Raw genomic sequence first — 22,799 nt, 5'->3', positions numbered from 1 at the left:
TCCCTCTTCTTCTCCTTTTTTTTCATTTTGTCGCAGCATAGTTGATTCGACGGAAAAAAAAAAAAAAAAAAAAAGAAAAAAAAAAGCATACAAAGTGTCGATCGATGGCAACGAACGAGTGATCAGGAGAGAGAAATAGTCGATCGATCCAATGGCTGGATCATCGCCATTGCTTTTGCCGAAACACGAAATGGAATTTCAATTAACAATTCTCAATTTTACTGTTATAAATGATGTGTTGAATTTGTGGTCACTGCTTCATAACCGTCTTCGAATCCTGATTATCTTTTTGAATATTTAGCCAGAATATCGAAAAGCGATCACTTTTGCAAATTAAATTTCAAATTTCCCTGAATATAGTTTGGGGATCGATCATAAAATTACGAAGGAAGGAAATTTAATGATTAAAATTCAAGGCTTGAATGACAAATTTTTCCGAAAATTCAAATCGAGGAACTTATAAATGGATCTCGTTTTCAAAAATTCAAAAAAGGATTTAAAAACACTTGGACGCAATTCCAAACACAATTCAACGAAAAATTCCCCCTTTTCCAAAATTTAGCAACTTGTTACATCAAATCCCGATACAAAAATCGAAAACTGAGGAAAACAATCTCGCTCACGGTTAAACCTGTCTATTATTCCACTTCCACGAACCTAAATTCGCGCAAATTGCAATCCGCGAGTAAAATGGTGGCGCGAAGTTTTCAAAAAACGCGTCTCGAGCTTCGAAACTTTATTTTTTTTTTCTTTTTTTTTTCCCCTCCCTCCGCATTTACATGGGGGGAGAGGGAGGAGTCCAGTTATCGTGGAACGTAGCAAATTTGCGGGCAAATAGACGGGTATTCAGAATGTGCAGCGACAGTGAAACAGGTGAATTTAGGTTAGTCGTACAATACGAAAGAGCCACGAAAGCGAACCTTAGACCGTTTTGCTGACTGGTTTACGCGACAGGCGACGTTATTTTTTTTTTTTTTTTCTTTTTTGTGGAAACGTCTCGTCCACGAAAGAAGAGTGGAATTAAAAATATTCCACGATTTTTCTCTCTCCGCAGTTTTTCGAAATGAAGAACTGTAACTAATACGCTTTTGTCCCTCGTCACGGTTAAGAAACGGGGAAGAATTATGCTTGCAGGAACTCGGCCATGCTTGTTGAGTTGTCGGGTGAAACAATTGGAGAACTTAGTTCTTTCGACGAGTTGGAGATGAAAAGGAGGGGGAAATGATGGGTTGAGTAAAAGTACAGATTGGTTGGAGTGGGATGAAATTTTGTGAATGGAAAAATAGAGATTTGGGGTTGTTTGCTGATGATGATTATAGTTGATTATTAGAAGTTGGAATAGACGTTGGAATTGAGGACGTTTTGGATGTGGAAAGATAGATACATTCTTTAATTACAGATTTTATTTATAAATAAGTTTTGAAAAATTGGATATTGGCATTAGCAAGAATTAGAATAGGTATCTAATAAACAATTGAATTTGTATTGTGAACAAAGAGATAGATTATTCGTGAGTTTCTTAACTATAAATGATTTTTAAAAAATTGAAAATTGAAACGAAAGATATAATAATAGAATTGAAATTCATATCAGTTGATTCATTGATTAGATTAACTTCTTTAATAATAAAAAGAAATCTATTCAATTTGTGTTATATTATATATTGAGATGTATATTCAACAAAAAATTATAAAAAGACGGTTCTAAGAAATTATCACTTCGTTATTCATTTTTCGTGATAAGAAGCTCATTGGAAATGATTCAAGCAAGCGACTTAACACTCCATTACCGAGATCATAATTTATATTCAACCCGATATTGACATGGAATTACAGAGTGACAACGTCTGTTTGAGACCAGATAAATAGATGGATGTTCTCGAATGAAAGATCTTCTGTGTCTATTCTCTGTTCAAAGATGTGAACAGAGATGATGGAAGAATCAGAATTAAACACGTGTAGTTGTAAAGCTTTTATTATTTGTTGATAAAATACGATAAAATATATCTCGAATATATAAATATCACGTTTTCACAATCAATCGAAAGGTTTATAACTTTGTCCAAACGATAAATATTCACATATACGTGATTCTTATATGATGTAAATATTTTGGAAAATTACTTTGCTAGTTCTGTATTCTCAACAACACGATATCTCTATTATCTATAACGAAACTTGGTAAAGTAAACAATAACATATGTTGAATTATGAAGCTCGGGCATAATGATTCAAGCGTTGGTACGAGGAACTAGTTTTCCTTAATCGATGAAGTTGAGAAAGCATTTGCGGTCAACGAGTTGCGAAACTCGTTAAGTCTCGTTCATCAGGGAACATTAAAATGTATAACAATATACTTGGAAAAATCAAAGAAGGCTTCTAAGTAATATTCATAACTGTTGCATTATTCATAAGTGTTTTAATATCATTCATATCATCGTAGTATTTTTTTTAAAAAAGAAAAAAATTCGTATCGAAGAAAATCAACAGTATCAAGATGCTTGATTTTCTCTCAAAATATATCTTTTCTCCTAAAAATTAATTCGCAATAATTCTTTTCGATCATTCTTTCTTCATCAACGATATTCCCATAAATTTTCCTCTTCTTTTAATCCACTTGTCCAAATTTTTTTTCAATATAACAAAATTTTCACAAACCTCTATGGTTAACATTGATTTTCCTGTCAAAAGTGTATTAAACCGGAGATTTTAACTTAATCCGTCCACGATTTTCTTTATTACGTTCCTGGAGAATATCGCGAGTAGAATTAACGACTTTATTCCGTACAGATTTAGATTTAAAATATACAAAATCTTGATTTATCGATATCGAGGATTCACAATGTCGTCAGGATATTCAAAATTGTAAAAATATTTCACGCAATATTTTAATCACGGATGAAAAGTTGTTCCATCTTCGTTTCGCCCCCTCGGTGTCGCGAAGGTTTGTTTTACGAATACAGATTAGTTCCTCCGCAATACATTTATATTCATCTTCTGGAAGAAAACTTGTGACACGTATGTGAAACGACAATGGAATGTTACGTTTCATCCGTGCAAAATGCATAGCTTCGCTTTATCGAAAAATGTCGAGAATCTCGTGAGAAATATGTACATATAGAGTGGTGAGGTCGGCCATTTTGAAGAATCAGATTCTTTATCTTCTCTTATACAATTCTTTCTTACGCATTTGTTTTTATAATCACGAAGAATTCATCGTGAAAATAATCCTTGTCAATTTTAAAGATAATCACTATCAATCATATATTATATATATAGTATCTTTACAATTGTCAGTCTGCGCCATTTACGTTATTCTTCGTGACTGATATATCGACGTCAAAACCGATACGACATTTGCAGAAAATTTATTCGAAAGAAAAATAGGGATAATATATTTATTTTGATAACGGTGATAAAAATCGTTCCCTCGATATTTTTAAAATATTTGTCGAGATACATTAAGTTGGATATAATATAAATTAAAAATTCTTGATAAATAGCGAGAATCAGAATAATAAATTTCGTTAAATTCTTCGAAAATATTCACGGAAGAATCACAGAACACCGTAATCAGGATTGTTATATTACATTTTAATTATATTTCCAAGATACTAGAAATCAAATCGAAATAAATGAAAATTTAACAACTGCCTTACGTAATAATATTCTGAAATCTATCTCACAATGTACTTCCATGACCCATCCAATCACAATTCTACGAATCTTACGTGTGTGAAACTATCGACCATCGACCATCGATCGGGACTCATTATCAGTTATTAAGTGATCAACGGTCGGTCGAAATTGCAATTTCCGGGTGCAAAATTGTCGTTACCGCCGTTCCAAAGTGTAGAAAGTGGGCTAAAACTCGCGTCCACTTCCCTCCCATCCCCCTGTAAACTTTCAGTAGACAAACGCAAACAATTCGACACGATTGATCGTGGCGATAATTCTCCACGGCACGCGTGATAATCGGCCGCCAGGATGGCTTTCCTGATCACGCCTTCACACATTGGGAAATTAATCAGCGATGCAGCTGCCTTCCAAAGAGCTATTATCGATGATCCGCAGCTCATTAGTCGGGATCCCGTAATGAGACAATACCAGGATGAATTAGTTAATCGATCAGTATCCATTATATCGGATGCGTGATACGAGCGCGCGATCCGATATTTTAAACGATTAACGATCCGATAATTGTGTTAGATTCGTTTTGATTAGATTAGTTTTTTTTTTTTTTTGGAACTAGAAAAATATATTTTTTTATATATGTATATATGTTTATTCTCTTACTGATATCACTATTGTTACGTTTTATGTTATATTTTGAGTGAGATCGATGAACGGATTGTTCGTACTTTAATGAAATTATTGAAATTACGATCGTGAACGGATGTTATAATTCAATATTTAATTAGCTTGAATATTTGTTGTTATTTAATCCGTATTTACTTTTGACTCGTTTCATTCATTCCAATATGGAAAATTCTCTTCGTGTTCCTATTTAAAACATATTTGAAATGAAAAAATTATTTTATAAATCAAATTAGAAGGAAATAATTAAACCGATAAAATCGAATCTACACTTTTTTTTATCTTTGGATTGTTGTAAGGAAAATTTGCAAGAATAAAACGAAGAGATCCCGTTAGAAATAGAGAATTAATCAACCATCCAATTCTTTTTAAACGGAATCTTTAATCTTTAATCTTTGATTCGACGGAAGATATATTTTTTACCTTCTCTTCTTTCGACAGGGCAAACTTCATTTTCATGAGATTACCACCGATTTTACTCTAGTTCGATTATTATTTACTCGAGCATCATCATCTCTTTACGTTCTTTCAACACGCCAGGTTAAAATATTCGAAATTCCGAAACGAGATCTAAAACCTCGATAAAAGCTGATAAGCGATCGGGGGTGTATAAATTAATGAGGATAGGGGGTTAATTAATGCAGCTTTCTCCGTCGACGGCCGATCGATCGGGTCCATCGATCGATAATTCATTCGTGACTCGGCCGACGATAGTTGTTTTCTTTTCCAGACGTTTGCACTTTTCCATCGGTTGTTAATTAATGAAACAGCTGCCTCGATCGGGGAAATAAGTGGAAATAAGTAAAACGTCAGATTTTCTATTAATATTTTTATTCCTCGTTTTGATCTCTGAAAAATGCGAAATGAAAATGAATAAATGAAATAGGATAAATGATATTTTTATCAAAAGTTTTAAAATTTGTTTTTTTTTATATATATATATACATAAAAAATATATGAAAATATTTTTTTATAATTCAAAGTTACGGTTGTTCAAAGGAATATTTATTTAAACTAATAGACGAAGCTTGTCTATATTTTTTTTAAAATTACACTTCAGTGATGTAAAAATCTGTCAAAAATATTATATAGTAAAAAAAAACTCTTTTCCAATCAATAATATTAATGAAAAATGTTTAAAAGAATCCTTCAACATACATTACGAAGTTACGATTAATGGCGATAAAAGAATTTTTTTTCTTTCATGAATGATTTTTTCAATCATATCGTATTAGACATATATTTTCATATATTGATATCACGTAAATTTAATCTTATGAGTAAAACACGATTTCAAATAAATACAAGCTCAGAATCAAAAAATTCCAATTAAACACGTACATACACATACACGCTCTAACGATTAAATTTCATGCATTATACTTTCACCGCCAAATTTTCCTCCATTTTACACGATTCCATTCAATGACGACACTTCGTGAACAATATCGCGAAAACGTTATACAAAGTGTAGAAAACGGAATCGAAGGCGGCCGTATCCAGCAGTGACATCCAGTACCGGTACAGTAAGATACCGATCTCTTTGAATGTGTCCTTAACGTTAAAAAGGGTGGCAAAGCAATGGCGATTGTGAGCCAGGGTAAAAAGATGCGAGGATGAAAGTGTGAAACGAACCGAAAACCTCGGTATCATGCACAAGGCCGGGTCTCGTCTTCTCTGAATGGGGGGAGGAAAAGAAAAAAAAAAAAAAAAAAATTTTAGCCGTTTGTCCTGTGTCCCGACTATGGAGTCTATGTGATGAGTCTATTGTCCTCCTTAGTTAAAGTGTTCTTTTATTATTTTATTTTTTTTTTTTTTTGAAATATTCCGAAATATTTAAAATTCTATTCCCTTCATCTTAATTAAATAGTAACATTTATGCGATTTAAAATTAATTGAATTGAATTTTTCCTGGTAGATTCTTAAAAATATTGATCGTTATTTGTTTTGAAATAAAAGACAAGAGGAAATAATAAATAGTAATACTTTGGCTTTATTCGGTAAAAAATTTTTCAAAGTATATTTTATTTTTTGAGCAAGATTAGTTTTATCTGTTTCATAGAATCGGATAAATAAGAAGAAAGATAAAACTTTAGATTCTGCAAATATTTCAATATTATAGAATATTTTAACTTATGAAAAAGCAGTATGGCTCTGCGACTATGCTACCCCTCTCTTCTTATTAAAATCTACTATCTAATTTCACTTTATTCGTTAAAATATATTATTATTTCGAAATAAAATTAAAAATGCTTTGTAGAGATCTAAATAATTTATGTTAATAAAAAAAGAAATGATGAAAAAGTGGTAGATAAAATATTTTAACCAAGGAAAACAATATAGCTCCACCAGTATGATTCTCGAAAGGTCGAAAATAGATGGAGGACAGTTTAGTTACGGTGCCATGGAACAACCAACGACCTCGTTAACGGATTGATCGATGGCATATACGCGTTGATTACAAGTGGATGTGTGCTCACCGAAATATTTTTCCATTCCACGAAAAATATTCGTTCGTAAAGTTGGATGCACGTGGATCGGCAATGATTTATAAATTTTGGAAACGTTGCCAATATTATTCGATCACTTTCGAATGAATCATACACGTAAGAAAAGAATCTGGTCGGGAAACATTGTGGAAAGCGTCACATGTAACGTTGCATTGATATTTAACAAATATATAACAAAACAAAAAAAAAACAATAGAAATTGGAAATAAAAGAATTTTTAGTTACAGAGAATGAAATAAATTCTGGTCCATGGTCCATCAAAAAAAAAAAAAACAAAAAAGCTTGAAATAAAATTTAACAAAAAGATCCGTTTCAAAAGAGAAAGAGAGAGAGAAAGAGAGAGGAACTAAGCGAGGAAAGAAATTAGCCCATTTACCTTTAACACGATGGACTATTCTGCGATGCAATTGCTCGTTACACGTGACGCTTGATGAAAACCGCTTGAAGAAAACACGGGCAAAAAAAAAGACAAAGAGAGAGAGAGAAAGACAGAGAGGGGGGAAAAAAGGGGTAGAGGGTTAAAGAAACGAGTGTCTCGCGCGAAAGAGGGAGAAAGAGAACGGGGGAAAATGCAATGAGAAAAGAGTGGAGCACAGGTAGGACGAGATCTAGGCCATTGGCACAGCTCATGTGAAAGAAAGTCTCGTCGGAGTTTAGGTCAGTCTTCGGGGTCGACGAGGAAGCACATACGGGTCACATGACGGCGGTGAAGCAGTCGGTTCTAGACGGTACCAGCAAGTGGTCCGCGAAGATCGCCATTACAGGTTTGTGGCCAGCTCGTTGTGCCCGCCGGCCATGACCGGTTATGCACCCCCTCTCCGTTCAACGAAACGATGAAACGTGCAGCGCTCGATTACATTAATACATTTCTCTTCTTATCATGATACATATAATTGTGCGTGTTATCTCACCTGTGTGTGCCTCGATGTACTCTTACTATTATTATTATTATTACTCTTACTATTATTATTTCCTCCTACATATATCAACATTTGTCATTTGTGAAATTGTCATGCGCGCGACATAACCTCACTTTTTAACCCAATCATTCAACCATCTATGTTGCCCGCCATTTCTCGAGCACCATTGTGTTTTATCGTTTCACGCCATATAGATTTGTGTGTGTTTCTTATTCATACTCATATATTCCATTATATTTTTTTCTGTTTTTAATCTATGATCGTTCGATTTTTCGTTTCATCATCTCGGTCTCTTACGCTCTGCAGGCTGCTGCTGTGTTGTACTAACTGTCATGTCTATATTATTCTATTCTATGATATATATAATACATATATATATTGTGTGATTTGGCTGTGCAAATTTGTCGGAATGCATCCGTTCCTCGCATTTTTCTATGTTCGCAAAACGGTGCCACGGTTAACGCGGAGCTGGTTTTCTTCTCCCTACGAGCTTCCACTTCAACACGTTCATTGCGCACGAACTCGGTCGATGAATATAGATGAAACGTATATAATAATTAAATGTCGAGTAGAAAGTTTTCAAAAAACTTAAAATATCGGGAGAGAATTTTTTTAATTTTTATCAATCTCTACCAATCTTTGTGATGTGCAAAGTATATTTGGTATGAAGTAATTTAATAACAATGAACGTGTCAAATATATATTTCCTTTCCTTATTTACTTTTCGTTTCTTTTCTTCGGCTATTGCTCCGCTTCTCTCTTCTGTCACTATTACTTTATTTACTTTTTCTTCTCTCGCTTTTATCCAGCTCTGAAATCGGAGGAAGAAAATTCCGTTCCGTTTGTCCCCCGTGACACCGATCATGGCAAAAATACACGAAATACCGTGCGTACACGTAGACTGCACTTGTCGATGTGACAATTTTCGTCGAATATACTCGTGGCAAACTGTGTTGCACTTGCGTGAATTTAGTCGAAATGGTTTGGTTTTTTAAGAGCGAACTCTTAAGGAACGTTTTGTAAATGTTATTCGACGAAAGTAGAGTTGTGTTGATCGAAGAGAATAGCTTGTAGAAATGATCACGGGTAGAATTTAGTACGAAACACTTTCAATGATTGATCTACACATGATCGATTCAATTTCGAGATATATTGAAGAAAAAATATACTTGGTAGAAGAAATATAACAAAATCGTTACATTAATATTTTCGCCAGTTTCCAATTTTTTAAATCTTATCGTTAAACATGATCTTATAAATCTTATAAAGCAAAAATGAGATACTGATTTTCTTCTATTTTTATCACATTGAGATTATAGAATTACTAGAAATAAGTAAAAAAAAAAAAAACAGAAAGAAGTTGTAGAACTTCGTAATCTAAAAATGAACTCTTTTAGCTTTTAAAAAAATATAACGAAAGACAAACAACCTTAAGAATACCCCCTAATAATTATTGTAAATTGAAAACAGAAAGTATAAAGAAAACATCTTTAAATCTCAATGGCCTGTAACACACTGTTAAACAGTTAACATTCGCATAATCTTCTTAAATGAACTTTCTATTAAGTACTCTTGTAAACCCAACAGTGTAAACCCTCGAGGGAATCTCTTTACGAGTCTCTTGACCGTGTCTCGAATCATCTCTCTCTCTTTCTTTATGTATATACTTCTACCAAATATACACGCGTGCTATGTCAGAAAATGTTTCACATCGTGGAAAATGATGTGACGAACGGGTGCATATATACTTTTCACACATCATCCCCACTCAGAAAGCACGTGTAATCTATGAATCCTGTTCAACATCCCTGTTCATATATACATATACACACATAGAGTTGTTCTTGCATAAATTTTCATTGTCACACGCATCGTCTCCATGATTTACATCTCTGTCTCTGGACACGACGACATCGTAATCCATCAATCTCGATCTGTTCGCCTAAACGTTACTTTCGATGTTATTGTCTCTTCAGTTCCTTTCTTCCATTTTATCATTCCACGGAAATGGCTCCCCCTGTTCTCGACAATTTGAGATGGAGAAAAAGACCGACAATGGGAATCGACAAGTTCGCAGAATTATTTGGTCGAGAAGAATTTTGGTCCAAGATTTGGCTGTCGAGGATTCAGATTCTCGAGGCGAGAAAATCGCAGAGGAGGAGGAGGGAGAGGGGAAGGAGCGATTCCGTGGAGTTTATCGAGTTGGCCAAGAAAAGTTCTTGGTTCTTCTCGAGAGCAATCCCTTCTCACGCTCCTCTTGTGTCTTCCTTCTTTGGATTATCCCAACCCTCTCATTGAAAGAATGCAAATGTTGTGATTCAGGATCGAAGGGACGGAAGTTATTCGTATATGGATTTCGATATGGAGAAATGGTAATTCGTAAGTCGATTTGCATGCCCTCGCTACGTGCCAGCGATACGAGATCGTAATTTGAATTTGTTGAACATCGCACGGATAAGAATTTTGCTAAAAACAAGCATTCAAAATATTCGAATGATATCTATAGATTTAATATTATTGTAAAACGTATGCGTTCGTAAGAACGCGACAAGAGGAGATTTGTGATTTTTCGTATAAAAAAGAAAAATTTTATCATCGAAACCCGGTCGGGAAATAGAGGAAACCATGCAATTAAAATCCTTTTTTGTTTCGTCTCAATATCTCGATCGATTGTCAAGATATGACGATTCAAAGTCGTAGCGCAGAGATCATGAATGGGTCCGCGACCCAGTGACCTATATCTTTTCCTGGAAGTGTTTACATTCTTCCAAGAATCACGTGTGTCGCTTTGTCTAGACTTTGGGATAGGTCAGTGAGACGAGGTGCCGAGCGAGAAAGCCGAATAAGCAACAAAGACGGAGATGGTAAACTATTAAAAATTACCTTTTTCTTTGCACGACGATATCTCGAGAACCGGAAGTCGTATCGAAATAATTCAAAAAGCGTTTCAAAGGACAAGATTCCGCGTTTCTAACGATCCTTCACTCGTTGTTTAAAATTCATTATCTTCGGAGTTATAGCGATTCAAATTTTGTCTAATTTTAATAGAGTTTGATAGAGTGAAGATAAATTGAAATTTATCTTTTCTTTACACGAGGATATCTCGGGAACCGAAAGTTGTATCGGGATAAAAGAAGAAGCGTTTTAAAGAGCAAACTTCGACGTTTCTAATAGTCTTTCGTTCTTTAATCGAAAATTATTATCTTCGGAATTAGAGCGGTTTAAATTTTTCCTGATTTTAATAGAATTACGATTACTACTTAATAGAATTGCTGTACAACATTTACGTAACATTTTGTATTCAATATCGAGTTATTTTATCATGGAAATTTTATTACATCGTGGCCAAAGATTCAAGGTAAAGATGAATTATTAATTTTATTCATTTGGAAAGTTCAATTACTCTGGATCGTTGTAATTAAAGATATATTAGGACTCGTTATAAGCATCCTATGTATAGTCATCATTTCCAATAAGCTCGTGTAAATCCTATTATTATGCTAATTATAATTGTATAATATTCTTGAATGTATTTGCTAGATTATCTTAACGAATTTTCGCAAATTCAACAATGAAGATTCATATCAGACGAGTCTCCCAATCATTAAATTCCATCTATCATAGAGAACACGTAGATAGCTAAGACAAAGTCAGAAATTGGCCAATTTTTTACCCGATTACCAATATGCAGAAAAATATTTTCTTATAAACAATTACGCTTTCCAGAAGAATATTTTCGAAAAATTGTTCACTCACGAAAATTGCCCGATTTCTCCCACTCGTTCTTCACCGATCAACGGTCAAACTCTCGAATTGTTTGGAAACAATTATCAATCACGATTCATCGTTAGAAACAAAAACAGATCGGAAGGAAGGATCGAAATAATCTTTTTTTCCATGCTTAATCATCATTATAACCGGACATTTATCTTGTCCTGAATCGAAACGCGTCTCTTCTTATACACGTACGCGCATGTGTGCGATGCGGTGGTCCATCACGGGAGATGTCCGTCTCCCTCTGCTCCGGAGGAATTCAATCGAAAGTCCATTAAGGTCACACGGCAACTTGTTGTGGCTCGACTGTGCACCGGCGCCATTGTCAAAGCTAAGCCCGTTATACTGTATATCCGACAACGTGAGCCAACGCCTAACCAGTATCCTCTATGGTATACGGACGTTTATCGGAAACGATCCGCAACAACCACCGAAGTAATCTGTGATCCCGGATTTGTTGCACGCGCAACAATCGAAATTTCGTTGTTCGATATTATTCTCTCTGCACATGTCTGACGTTTGATGCTTGAATTGATGGACGAAGTTGGAAATAGTCAGATCAGATCTTTGTGTTAGTATAAAAGTTAAAAAAAATTGCAGGTGAAAATATAACTTGTAACTTTTTTAATATACAGATAATGCGATGGAATTATACTTCTTTTTCGTCTCATCATCGTTCTTCTTGTTGTTTCGCTTTTTTTTTTTTTTTAATTTGTAAATTTCTATGGCCAGCATCGTTTAAATAATGTCTTAGATTTATTTCTTCTGTTTGAAATAAGGTGAAGTATTCTTCTTTGTCGAGAATAAAAAATTGTTAGAATTAAGATAATATGTATTGTTGAGTTATTCAAAGTTTGTAATTGTAACGAAATATATAGAGTTTCTTGATTCAAGAACAATGCAGCGATATCTACGTAGATAGGATTCTTCTTTCATGATCCACAAAAGAAACTCTTAACTTCGATCGAAAATAGTAATTTACAAAACGAATCTCGTCCAGAACAATCAACATTATTGTCATTGTTAACTGAGAGTAGAAAAAAATTAGCAATAAAAAAAAAGAATTAATTTCAGTTATATCATAATACTAGATGTTGAAGACGTTGATCGATTTTGCTCGTTTAATGGTTGTTAATAATAATGATAATTTTATTCATTAATTATTTATATATAATTTTTATCTCTTCGTAGTTTTTTGAAATGAAATATTATTATACGTTTTTAAAAAATTTTTATTTAACTAAAGATTTTGAATTATATAATTTATATTTTAACAACATTCTATATTGGCTTATTCATATTTCTTTTTATGTATTTATTATAATATCATTGTTGTAATAAAATAATTAACAATTTCAAAGTCCAATTAATTCCGGTTAATAAATGTGTTATTATATCAATTATATTAAATGTTTAATTAAATCAAGTAATTTTAATCAAAATTAACTATCCAATCGCTGAATATAGATTCATTATGATTCATTTCATTCATGGAATTTTCATGTAATAATTTTTCCATTTTCTCTTCTATAAAAAAATTTTATTACTTTAAAACCGATATAACGATTATCGAACTCGTCTCAAGAGGAAATAACTTCGACAATTCTTTTTTATTTTTCGTTTTAATTCAACTCAATCCATCGAAATATATCAATCTTACGTGATTCCCATAGATTTTACAGACAAAGTAGTTCGTCTAATTCGAGGATACGAAATTGGCGATGAGCCACACAGACACAGTGCAACAAGTTTTCTTATTCTGAATTGATAAACAGTAGATCTAGTGCTAATTCCATCGAGAATTAACAGGTGGGGATCTAGGATTGTGTGAATGATATTTGTTTGAATAATGCAACCGACACATCGTGACCAATTGGAATACTAACTCGAAGTTAGTTTATGCGCATAGTTTATTACTTATATAGATTTTGATAATAAATTTACTCGGTGTTATGCAGAGGTAACTTTTTGTTGTAAAAATTGCTTCGATCAAGTAGAAATTTGGATTTATTCTTCCAATCTTTGCAGAGACAAGCCTTAAAAAGTATCTCGATCTTCGACTATATTTTCTTTTATTTTAGAAACATAAGATCAGAGGACTATGTTTTTTATTTTTTTATATTTTTTTTACAAGTCGAAAAATTAAATTTAAAGCAATCTTCTCGACAAGGGAATTGCTGTTAATTATTCTCGATTCTTCAAGCTCTGATTAATCCGAAAAGCATTCGCAGCTATTGTCGCCTCCGTTTCCAAAAGCAATATCCTGGCCAAGAATCAAAATGAAAGCTGAACACAAAACTTGTACACATCTACACCCTCCCACCTATTCATTTCGATGCACCTGTTTCGCAAATATCTCGTTCCTCCGCCTCGAAAATATTCAAGTATTCGCGTGTTCAATCGCGTTGTCGTCCTCGTACTCAAAATACACTCATAGAAGGAGGAAACTCTTTCAAATTCTTTCTTATTATTTACCAAGAATTCATCTCTGGTTCTCGCCAAACTCTCTAACATCGTTCACATATATATTCTTTCACCGTCACGCTTCCACCAACGCTCTTTTTCAAAAACCAACAGCAACACAGTTATCGTTCACTTCTCGTCGCTATTCTGTTCGCTCCTCGATCGACGACCACGATTTCATTCATCTCGAAATACTCGAAATATTTCATCCGTCCCCTTTCCTTCGCTCTCGAACGCCTTTATTCCGCAACAGCGAGCGCTACTCGTCGCCCCGCTTATGCAATTCCTTCAGCGAGTGAGCACGTGATCGTTTTTAGCCATAAAAGAAAAAAAAAGAGAGAGAGAAAGAGCGACTGCCTTCACACAAGCGTTGCAATGCCGGAAGTTGTGATCTGAAAGTAATGGAAACCGCTTACGCTTTCATGACGATTGCCAGAATAAGTTCATTTAGCCTATGATTATTAATAATCCCCTTTTCCCCTCGAAAACAGGGAGGAACCGGGCTATTGGTATTGTACTCTCTTCTCGGTTCCTCCTTCGTCCTTCCACCTTGATTTTCCTTGTTGTATCGCTGTAATAATCGCGGGCTGAATCGCCGCCGCTTCTGGACAACAATGACGACGACGACGACGACGATGATGATGTTGATGTTGATGACACGTTTCACCACGACAATTCTCGAGACAGTCCTGCCACACCACGTCCTTCGGCGGCCTCTGCTGGAACTACCTACTACAACACACCCCGTGTAATAAAGCTCTCTGCGATCGAGAAAAAAAATTGAAAAAAATTCGTCGGCGATTTAAACGAAATCCAAGAAGCCGAGCTTTTCATCGAAGTTTTTCCACGTTCGAGCTTCGAGTGTTCGACCCTCGAGAAGGAGAGAAAGAAAGAGAGAGAGAGAGGGTCGGGGGGAGGAGCGAGAGGTTGTCGAAGGACGATCAGATGACGAAGGACATTGTCTTCTTTTCAGCACGACGTTTTCAGTCGACCCGGACACGCACATAGACAGCCTCGAGCAGGCCGAACAGATCGTCCTTGAGGGTACAAGCAAGTGGTCCTGCAAGATCGCCATCACAGGTGACACGATACTGATACCTTAGAGAGTTTAAGAGTTTTATACTCCACCTAAGGAGGGCCCGGGGACCGTTGCCGTGAACGGCGCGGTTTCTCTGTGCCGTGTAAAAAAAAAAAAATGTGACACACACGTGACACGCGCTTTTTTTCGGGGTACACTTGGTGAGGGTGGTGGGGAGAGTTTGAATTCGAGTTCGAGCGATCGGATGCTCAGGGAGAGAGGTTAACTTGGTGGCGTTTGGCAAGTTTTATTTCCTCCATAATTTCGTTCTCCTCCTTCCTTTTCGGATTTTTCTATTTCTTTTTTTTTTTTTTGTTGAGGTAAATAAAAAAATAGAAAAAGAAATTTTATCAAGAGATGCACGGTAAGATCTTTCGGAAGTGGAATCTCTTGTCATTTTTTTTTCGAAGAAAAATATGGAATTAATGTTGAAGTTCAAGTTTATCTTTGATATGCTTTTGAAAATATTTTGAAATATAGCGGGACATCTTTTGAAGGATCGATTCTAGAGAAATAATATACGAGTTGATGTGAAATAGAGATGTAGGAAACTTATTTATTAAGTTGTAAGCAATTTAAGTTATCTAATATATATATAAATAACTTGAATCAACATTTTTCTACATCAATTTTTTCTATTCTCTAAAATCAACCTTCCAATAAAATTTGTTGTATATTAACTACGAAGAATCATTAATTAATTTCAAATATTAATTTTTATACTAATCACAAAGCACAAAAATTCTTTCTTGATAACGAATATAATGTTAATTAAATCATCATCGCACAATCTATCGTAGCTATCAATTCTACGAGCCAAACATCCGCCAAACTCCCTCGCTCAAACAGAAGCCTCAAAAGCATCCGATCGACGAACGGGTTTTTCCATTTTTTCAAAAATAAGGCACAAAAAATCACGTTTTACGTCGGAGAAATCCGAATATCTTTTTTGCGCACAAATTTCGAATTCGGATCAACCGCAGTTCGACTCGATCGATCGATCGATCGATCGATCGCCTCGTGTACTTTTACGACTCGATATCTCGTCTCGTGTACTCCGCTGGATTCAGGAAGGGAGGAGAGTGGGGAGTTGGAGAAACTAAAGGGCTGCTCGAAGCAATTTGCAAACTTTCGAGATCGATGAGACATCTGACGATATTGGTCGCGTAATTCCGCCCGACAACTTTGGACACTTCGCGATTGTTTTCGCCTCCCCCCTCTTTGTTCATCGTGGCATCGCTCGTAGAATAGAACTGGCTGATGTAGAAATCTTTAGGGACAATTTTCGAAGTTTATTGTTTCGAATCCATAGGAGAGGGGGGAAGAGAGAGAGAGAAGAAGAATTTTCTCCTTTTCTTTGCGACTTGAATTTTAAATCGTGTAAAAAAAGTCTCTAATCGTAAGAAATTGTTATTAAAGGAACATTTTAATTTCTAGAGATGAAATTAAAAAATCAACTTTTTCAAAAATCATTCTATTTTTTACGTAAAAATAAATGTAACTTCATTATATGATAGTTTATTTCGGTATATATTAAATATTTTACATAAATATTTTATTATTTAACGATAATTAATTAAATAAACGAATAGACGTAAAAATTAATAAACGTATCAATTTCCATTCTAGAATATATTATTAAAGATTAATTAAAATTTATTCCACGATAAATTATATTCTGCGAATATTAATTTCTTCGCGAATATAATTGAAATTGAAAATATGTGATTAATAATTCGAAATTCGAAATATTTTTTTTTTTCGTCGATAAATTTAAACATTTTTAATTTACCCTTTCAAAGGTGCAACAAAATGATATAACAGAAGTGTCGAATGCAAAGAGGGAAAATTAAAAAAAAAGGAAAGCTATATAACATTCTCGCGAAACGAAGTTTATTTTCCTCCGTCTCCAAAAGAGGCAAAAAAAAGAATAAATAGAGGAGAATGAGCAAATGTTAACGGTGTCACGGGTCTGCGTTTGAACATTTCGATTATCGTCCCTGTACAAAAAGGCGTATCAAAGGATCGACGCACATGATGAAAATAATTTTATTTTTTTCAACTCGAACGAAGCAATAAAGAAAATCGATTGACGGAAAACAGAAACCGTAACATCTTGGCGGAAACGGAAAGCAAATAATGGTGAACGAGAATAATTGAATTGAAGAAATGCAAGAAAAAAAAGAAAAATTTGTGTCGAAATATGGTAAAATATTCCTTCAATGGAAACCGTATAAAAGAATATTCTTGATAGAATTAAGCAAAAGCTTTAATGAAATTTAATATATTTCGGTGAATTAATGTCGAATTGGACGTTCGATTATACTTTTTATTCTTAAAAAAAAAATAAAATAAAATATTCGCTTCACAAATCTTCATTATTGGACACACCGTCTTCATATACACTAAATATTTAAATATTTAATTCTTGTAATATACCAGAAATGTACAACTGCAGAACTCACTTAAGTTTGTAACATTTTAAAGCAACCAGGCACATCTAAAAATCCCTGTACATAATAATTTTGCAAATGTTAAATTAAAAACAATTCACGCTAGCCTACTTTCTTCAACGTGATTCAACAAATCCTTTTCTCCAATTAATTCGACAATGTTGCAAATGATTTCGATTGCGACAAAAGGAAAAGCGAATCACTAATTTCAACGTCGATTAAATAAACAATTTCCCCCATAATTTGACGGTATTGTAAATCGTCGAATGGAGGAAAAAGGGAATGGGGAAAGGGAAGGAAAGGGATAGAGGATCGGTGGCGAACGAGTCGAAAGAGCGGTGCAAAAGTCCAGACGTGGTGTGGTACAGAGTGGAAGAGAGAGGAGGGTGACGAGGGTGCAAGGCCCGCTTCGAAACGATCGATAGTTCAACGTACAGGGAAGTGCAGCACCGGGTGCAGCGCACACGTGCAATCCTTGCGGCCTATTCACCTGTGTGTGCAATTCGTGTATCTACTCGCGCAGCTGCCTCGAACCGCCGCCGCCCTATCCGTTATTTTCTTTCGTCGTTCCTTCGCAAAATCTCTGAATGGATTCTTACTCCTCCGCCTGATTTCGGTTAATTGGACGGGTGTTTTCTTTTTTTTTTTTTTTTTGTTTGTTTTGTTTTGTTTTTCCTTTCGTACGAGAAAGGATCGATGGAGACTGAGATTTCGAATTTTGAGATTCTGAATTTTTGAATCTATCTCTGGATCGATGCATCGTTCAAAAATATGGAAGGGGACAATATTCGATGAAAAATTTATTTGAACGACAACGATATCTTGGATAATATTGAGGATAGAGAAGAAGAGGCATAATGGACAAGTATCCTTTTTGTAAATTATTCCTCTTCTCCGATTGAATTTTATTTTAAGGTAGAAATAATTGCTACTCGTGTAATATAGGATAACATGTCGGTGTTTCCACGATTGGTGCATCTTGGAATATTGATAGGCAAGCAGAAACTGGTGGCTCATATTGATCTTCGAGCAGATGGAAACACGACAATGTACAATGTAGCACATATTCTAAATTCATGAATCGTATTTCTATATATTAATTAAACTCTTGTCTTGAGACGAATGTAATCGTATTACGAGAGACATATAACATAAATAATCTCGTTATATGAAAGAAGAAATATAATAGTATGTAATCCAAGAAGAAACATGACTCGCCAAATTACACATATTATTATTTATCTGTTGAAATATCTACCTCGAGCATTCAATATTAAAACAAAAAGTGAAATCGTTAAAAATAATTGTAAAAAATTCAGATAAAAGAATTAAATTAAAATTATATCATCTCTTATGAATAATAAAATAAATATGTATATATTTTAACATTAAGCATTGATAAATTCGAGACAATAGATGATATTAAAAAAAGCTTCGATGTTCCTCCAAGGACTAACAAAAATTTTAAAGATTAAAGAAGAAGAAGATAAAATTTCAAGTCTGTTTTCCACAATTGCCTGCAGAATTTCTAATATTGCTAATTCGATTCCTCGAAACAAGCACGAAGAAATATAAAACAAAAACGATGTTTCTCACTGAATCCTGCAGGTTTATCGAAGAAAACGAAGAAAACGGAGTAAAGAAGCGGATAAATTCGGGAGAGAAATCGAAGCCGCGCCTTGGAATCAAATAGGCGAGGAAAAGGAAGCAAAGAAGGAGAGAATTGGAAAAACACGTGAAGGGAAAAAATAAACACGATGCACGGGAAGATTTACTTTTTCCCGATTCGCGATAAGTTCCAACTTCTTTCAACGAGATCAAAGCGGCGCTAGGATAGAAATTTAACAAGATGGCGGACAGTCGATCGAATTTCTTATTTGATTGCTCATTTCGAGCACTGTTTCTTTGATCTCTCGAGCATTTCGTATTTTTATTATGCTCACCATTTACTATTGAATTTTTCCCTTCTTAATATCTTTGCTCCGTGGAACATCCTTCAATTTGCTTCTCTTGTGCTCTATTTCGCTTTTCGGTTGGGATTAAGAGAAAAAGGAATACGAGTTTTTGTTGAGGAAAATAGCGCGGTTTTTTTTGTAGGAAAAAAAATCTTGTGGAAGAGTAATGAAAGGATGGCTTGGTCTTGGTTCTAATGACGAGGATCTTCGAGCTTTTACCAACGTAACGCGTTGTTTTTTAAGCAATTTTCTGGCCTTGGAATAAATGGGTAGAGTCAACATAAAAGATGAAGTTTAGTATTTCGTGTTAAATTTAAAATTTGGTACAAATTTTTGTCATATTTATTATGAAGAAGAAAATTAAGATATTTAAAAAATAGTTCAAAAGTTGCACTGTTTAAATAGTGACAGTATAATAATATTTTATATCCTACAATTGTAATTTTTGTTTAACTTCAAATATAAGAAATATATATATATATATTACACAATAGTGTACATGACAATTATTAAAAAAAGAAATTATTAATCTGGCAAAAATTAAAATTAAGAGAAATGGAAATAGAAAGAAATTCTGCAAGCAAAAATAGTTGAATTAGAAGAAAGGTAAGCGGTTTCTACGTTGAAAAAATGAATGACTTCAACAGATTTCCGCGAGGCTGAAGGATTTAAAAATGTAAAAGAAGCAACCGCGAAGAAGTAAAACGGTGGATGGTGAGCAAGAGGAAGAAACAACTTTTTTTCTGATTTTATATTCTTTCGATTCATTCGATCGAGGAAAAGTTGAATAAAAAAAAAAATTGGAAAACGTTGAAACGATAAGTGGGAATAAATAGAGCAATTGCAAGAAAAGAGTTCGAAAAAAAGAAAGAAAGATGTTACGATCTATAAAAGTACAATCTGGAAAAATATCGTAAATTAAGAAATTCTCTTCGAGATATTTTCTTCGTTGGAGAAAGGATTACGAAAGGAAAAAAAACTAAAGATTGGCGAATTGAGAAGGAAAAGACGAGTCGAATAAGCATAAAATTCTTCGGGAAGAGAAATCTTCCTTGATCAACGTTAATTGCCGGTTTCTACAGAGTTGAACAAAGATTTTTGGATCGATCTTCGGAACGAATTGATTTTATGGTCACCGCTTATCAAAGGGAGAAATTCATTCTGACCAGTTTCTCGATTAAACGCTTTCAAACTTAACCACTCGTTTGTATGGAGATACAACAAGAAAAAAGGAAATGATGATCTTAATATTTGAATCACGATTCTCTATCGAAAACATTTATGAAACTTGTTGAATATTGAAATAATATTCAGATCAAAATTACAAAATTTTCGTTAACACTTTGCAAAAATATAATATATTCCTAATTTTAAAAAAAGCAGCTGGACATTCTACTTCTCTTCCTCGTTTCCAAATGTAGAAAGTAATTCTACATTATGTAGATGAAACGATTTAATTATAAATTTAAAAAATATCGTTCCTTTCGTTTCCTCTCATCGTAATCGACAAATTAATTAACCAATTAAAACACCGAAACAACAATACGATTGAGAGAGTCGAAAAGAGAGAAGACGAAAAAGAAAAATTTGATAAGAATCTTGAAAAATTGTGTCAGAAATAAGGAAGGGATTGTGGGATGCTAGCATCACGGCGCGCAGTCTCATCTTAGCCGTGAAACGATTACGGCAATTAAAACGTTTCTGAGCGGAAGACGATGAGGATGAGAAGAACGAAGAAGAAGGGAAACGAAGCCGGCCACTATCATTAGAGTAATTGCTGCCTCGTCACGAAGCAGGTCAACAGTTTTCCCTTCTTTCTGCGGGGTGTGCTTCACGCGCCGCCGGACAGCCGAAACTCCGTTTCCGCAGGATACGGTCCGCCGATACGACCAGAGAACTTTTGGACTTGTGCGAGAATTGCGAGCATCTTCAAGATGGCCGAGTCGAGGAACTGTTTCGTCCGACATTTCGCGGAAACTTTTTCCTCGGATATATTTGGGTAATTAGGTGTACGCTGAGCGGGGAGGAAATGGAAAAGATGATCCCTTGAACGTCCATCATTATTCGAAGGAACCTTAAGTTCCAGAGAGAAGATCTTATCGCAAGAATTTACGAACGCTCGATGAAATCTTCTTTTAAGAAGAAGTTTAAACTTCTTATCTGCTTATCCTTTATCGAATTAATAATACAAGAGGAAGTGGAAAAATAAATCGAATGTGATTCTATAAATTCGTTAAAAGGAAAAAAAGGAATTAGGATCCTCATTGGATCATTTGAAATATGTTTTCGATGTAATGGGTTTATAAAATACTTTTTTATGCAACAACAGCTTCAAACAGTACATCGATGGAATAACAATGCATTGGATAGAGTCGCTCGAATTATTTCCACCTTGGCCAATTCCAAGTACCAATTGGTGCATGATTCTTTCGCAACTGGATGCTAGCCAAATTAATATTGGATAACTTAAATGTGGGAGTGGTAAGTTGTTGTAGAAATGGACTAGTTCGTATTGTCTCGAATTTTGGATGGATTAAGTTTACGATTTTCGAATTGTTAATAAGAAATATTTCTAAACATTTCACTTTTTTAATAGATATAGTTTGTTAATGGTATTCTTAGTTTCTTTTTAAGCTTTTGAGCAATATTTAATTATAGAAATCGATTGATTTTCAAATTCTCAATTGGTTTTGTTTTAATGTGAACTTTTTAATCCAAAGTGAAGCGTAATCTCCGCGATTCAATTAGAAGGAAATGTTCAAACACGGTATCAATGGTATTTGGATATGTGTATCGTTCCTCTAATGAACATGTTTCGAGCATCCGTCCGGGAAATTATTTGCCCTCGGTCAGAATCTTGTAATTATGTATCTGTAGTGTGGATCGAAACATTTCTTTCAAAATTAGTATTTATAATATTTAAAAAATTTTCACGTGTAAAGAAATACTTGAGAAAGAAAACGAGAGAAAACGAAAAAAACGATGAGCGCAGGAGAGACTCGAAACAGAGAAGAAAAAGGAAATTGGAAGAACAATAGGAACGAAACAGGAACAAAATGAGGAAAAATGAGGAAAAAGTGGTGGCACGTCAAATTTTTGAGACGGAAAAACGAGAAAGAAGAAGCGGGAAAAAGTTCTTCATCCTCGACGAATCATTATTTTGCAACGCAAACTCTCTAATTTAGATAAAAGCAACTTGTCTTTTCGTCCAATGCAAACTCGCAAGAGATGTGGAATATATCTATTGTTTAATTAAATTCTTCGCTATATGCAACATCTTCTTGTGATAAGAAAAAAAAATTGGAAAACTAATTTCAGATAGACAATTTC

The 22,799-nt window shown here is 34.3% G+C and overlaps 1 protein-coding gene and 1 long non-coding RNA gene across 19 annotated transcripts in view; both read left to right on the top strand.

The window, feature by feature from the left end:
- The window catches only part of LOC102676760 (protein unc-13 homolog B), a 352,205-nt gene that overhangs the window by 311,174 nt on the left and 18,232 nt on the right, over positions 1-22,799 (top strand). For 16 of the 18 annotated variants that reach the window (XM_031514136.1, XM_031514142.1, XM_006608811.2 and 13 more), the window contains one exon: positions 7,484-7,590. In XM_031514136.1, coding sequence (XP_031369996.1) covers positions 7,484-7,590 — 107 coding nt within the window. Of the gene's footprint in view, positions 1-7,483; positions 7,591-14,956; positions 15,064-22,799 lie in introns of all 18 variants that reach the window. The other 2 variants (XM_031514167.1, XM_031514131.1) reach the window with 1 other exon arrangement.
- On the top strand, positions 8,530-11,432 carry LOC116186563. The gene is made up of 2 exons (XR_004151583.1): positions 8,530-10,265; positions 10,304-11,432. It is a non-coding gene; the product is annotated as an uncharacterized LOC116186563 (long non-coding RNA).

The sequence above is a fragment of the Apis dorsata genome, unplaced genomic scaffold (genome assembly GCF_000469605.1).
Source record: "Apis dorsata unplaced genomic scaffold, Apis dorsata 1.3 scaffold_44, whole genome shotgun sequence".
Classification (NCBI taxonomy): Eukaryota; Metazoa; Arthropoda; class Insecta; order Hymenoptera; family Apidae; genus Apis; species Apis dorsata.
The sequence above is the reverse complement of the archived record's forward strand: the minus strand, read 5'-3'. Positions and strand labels throughout refer to the sequence as shown.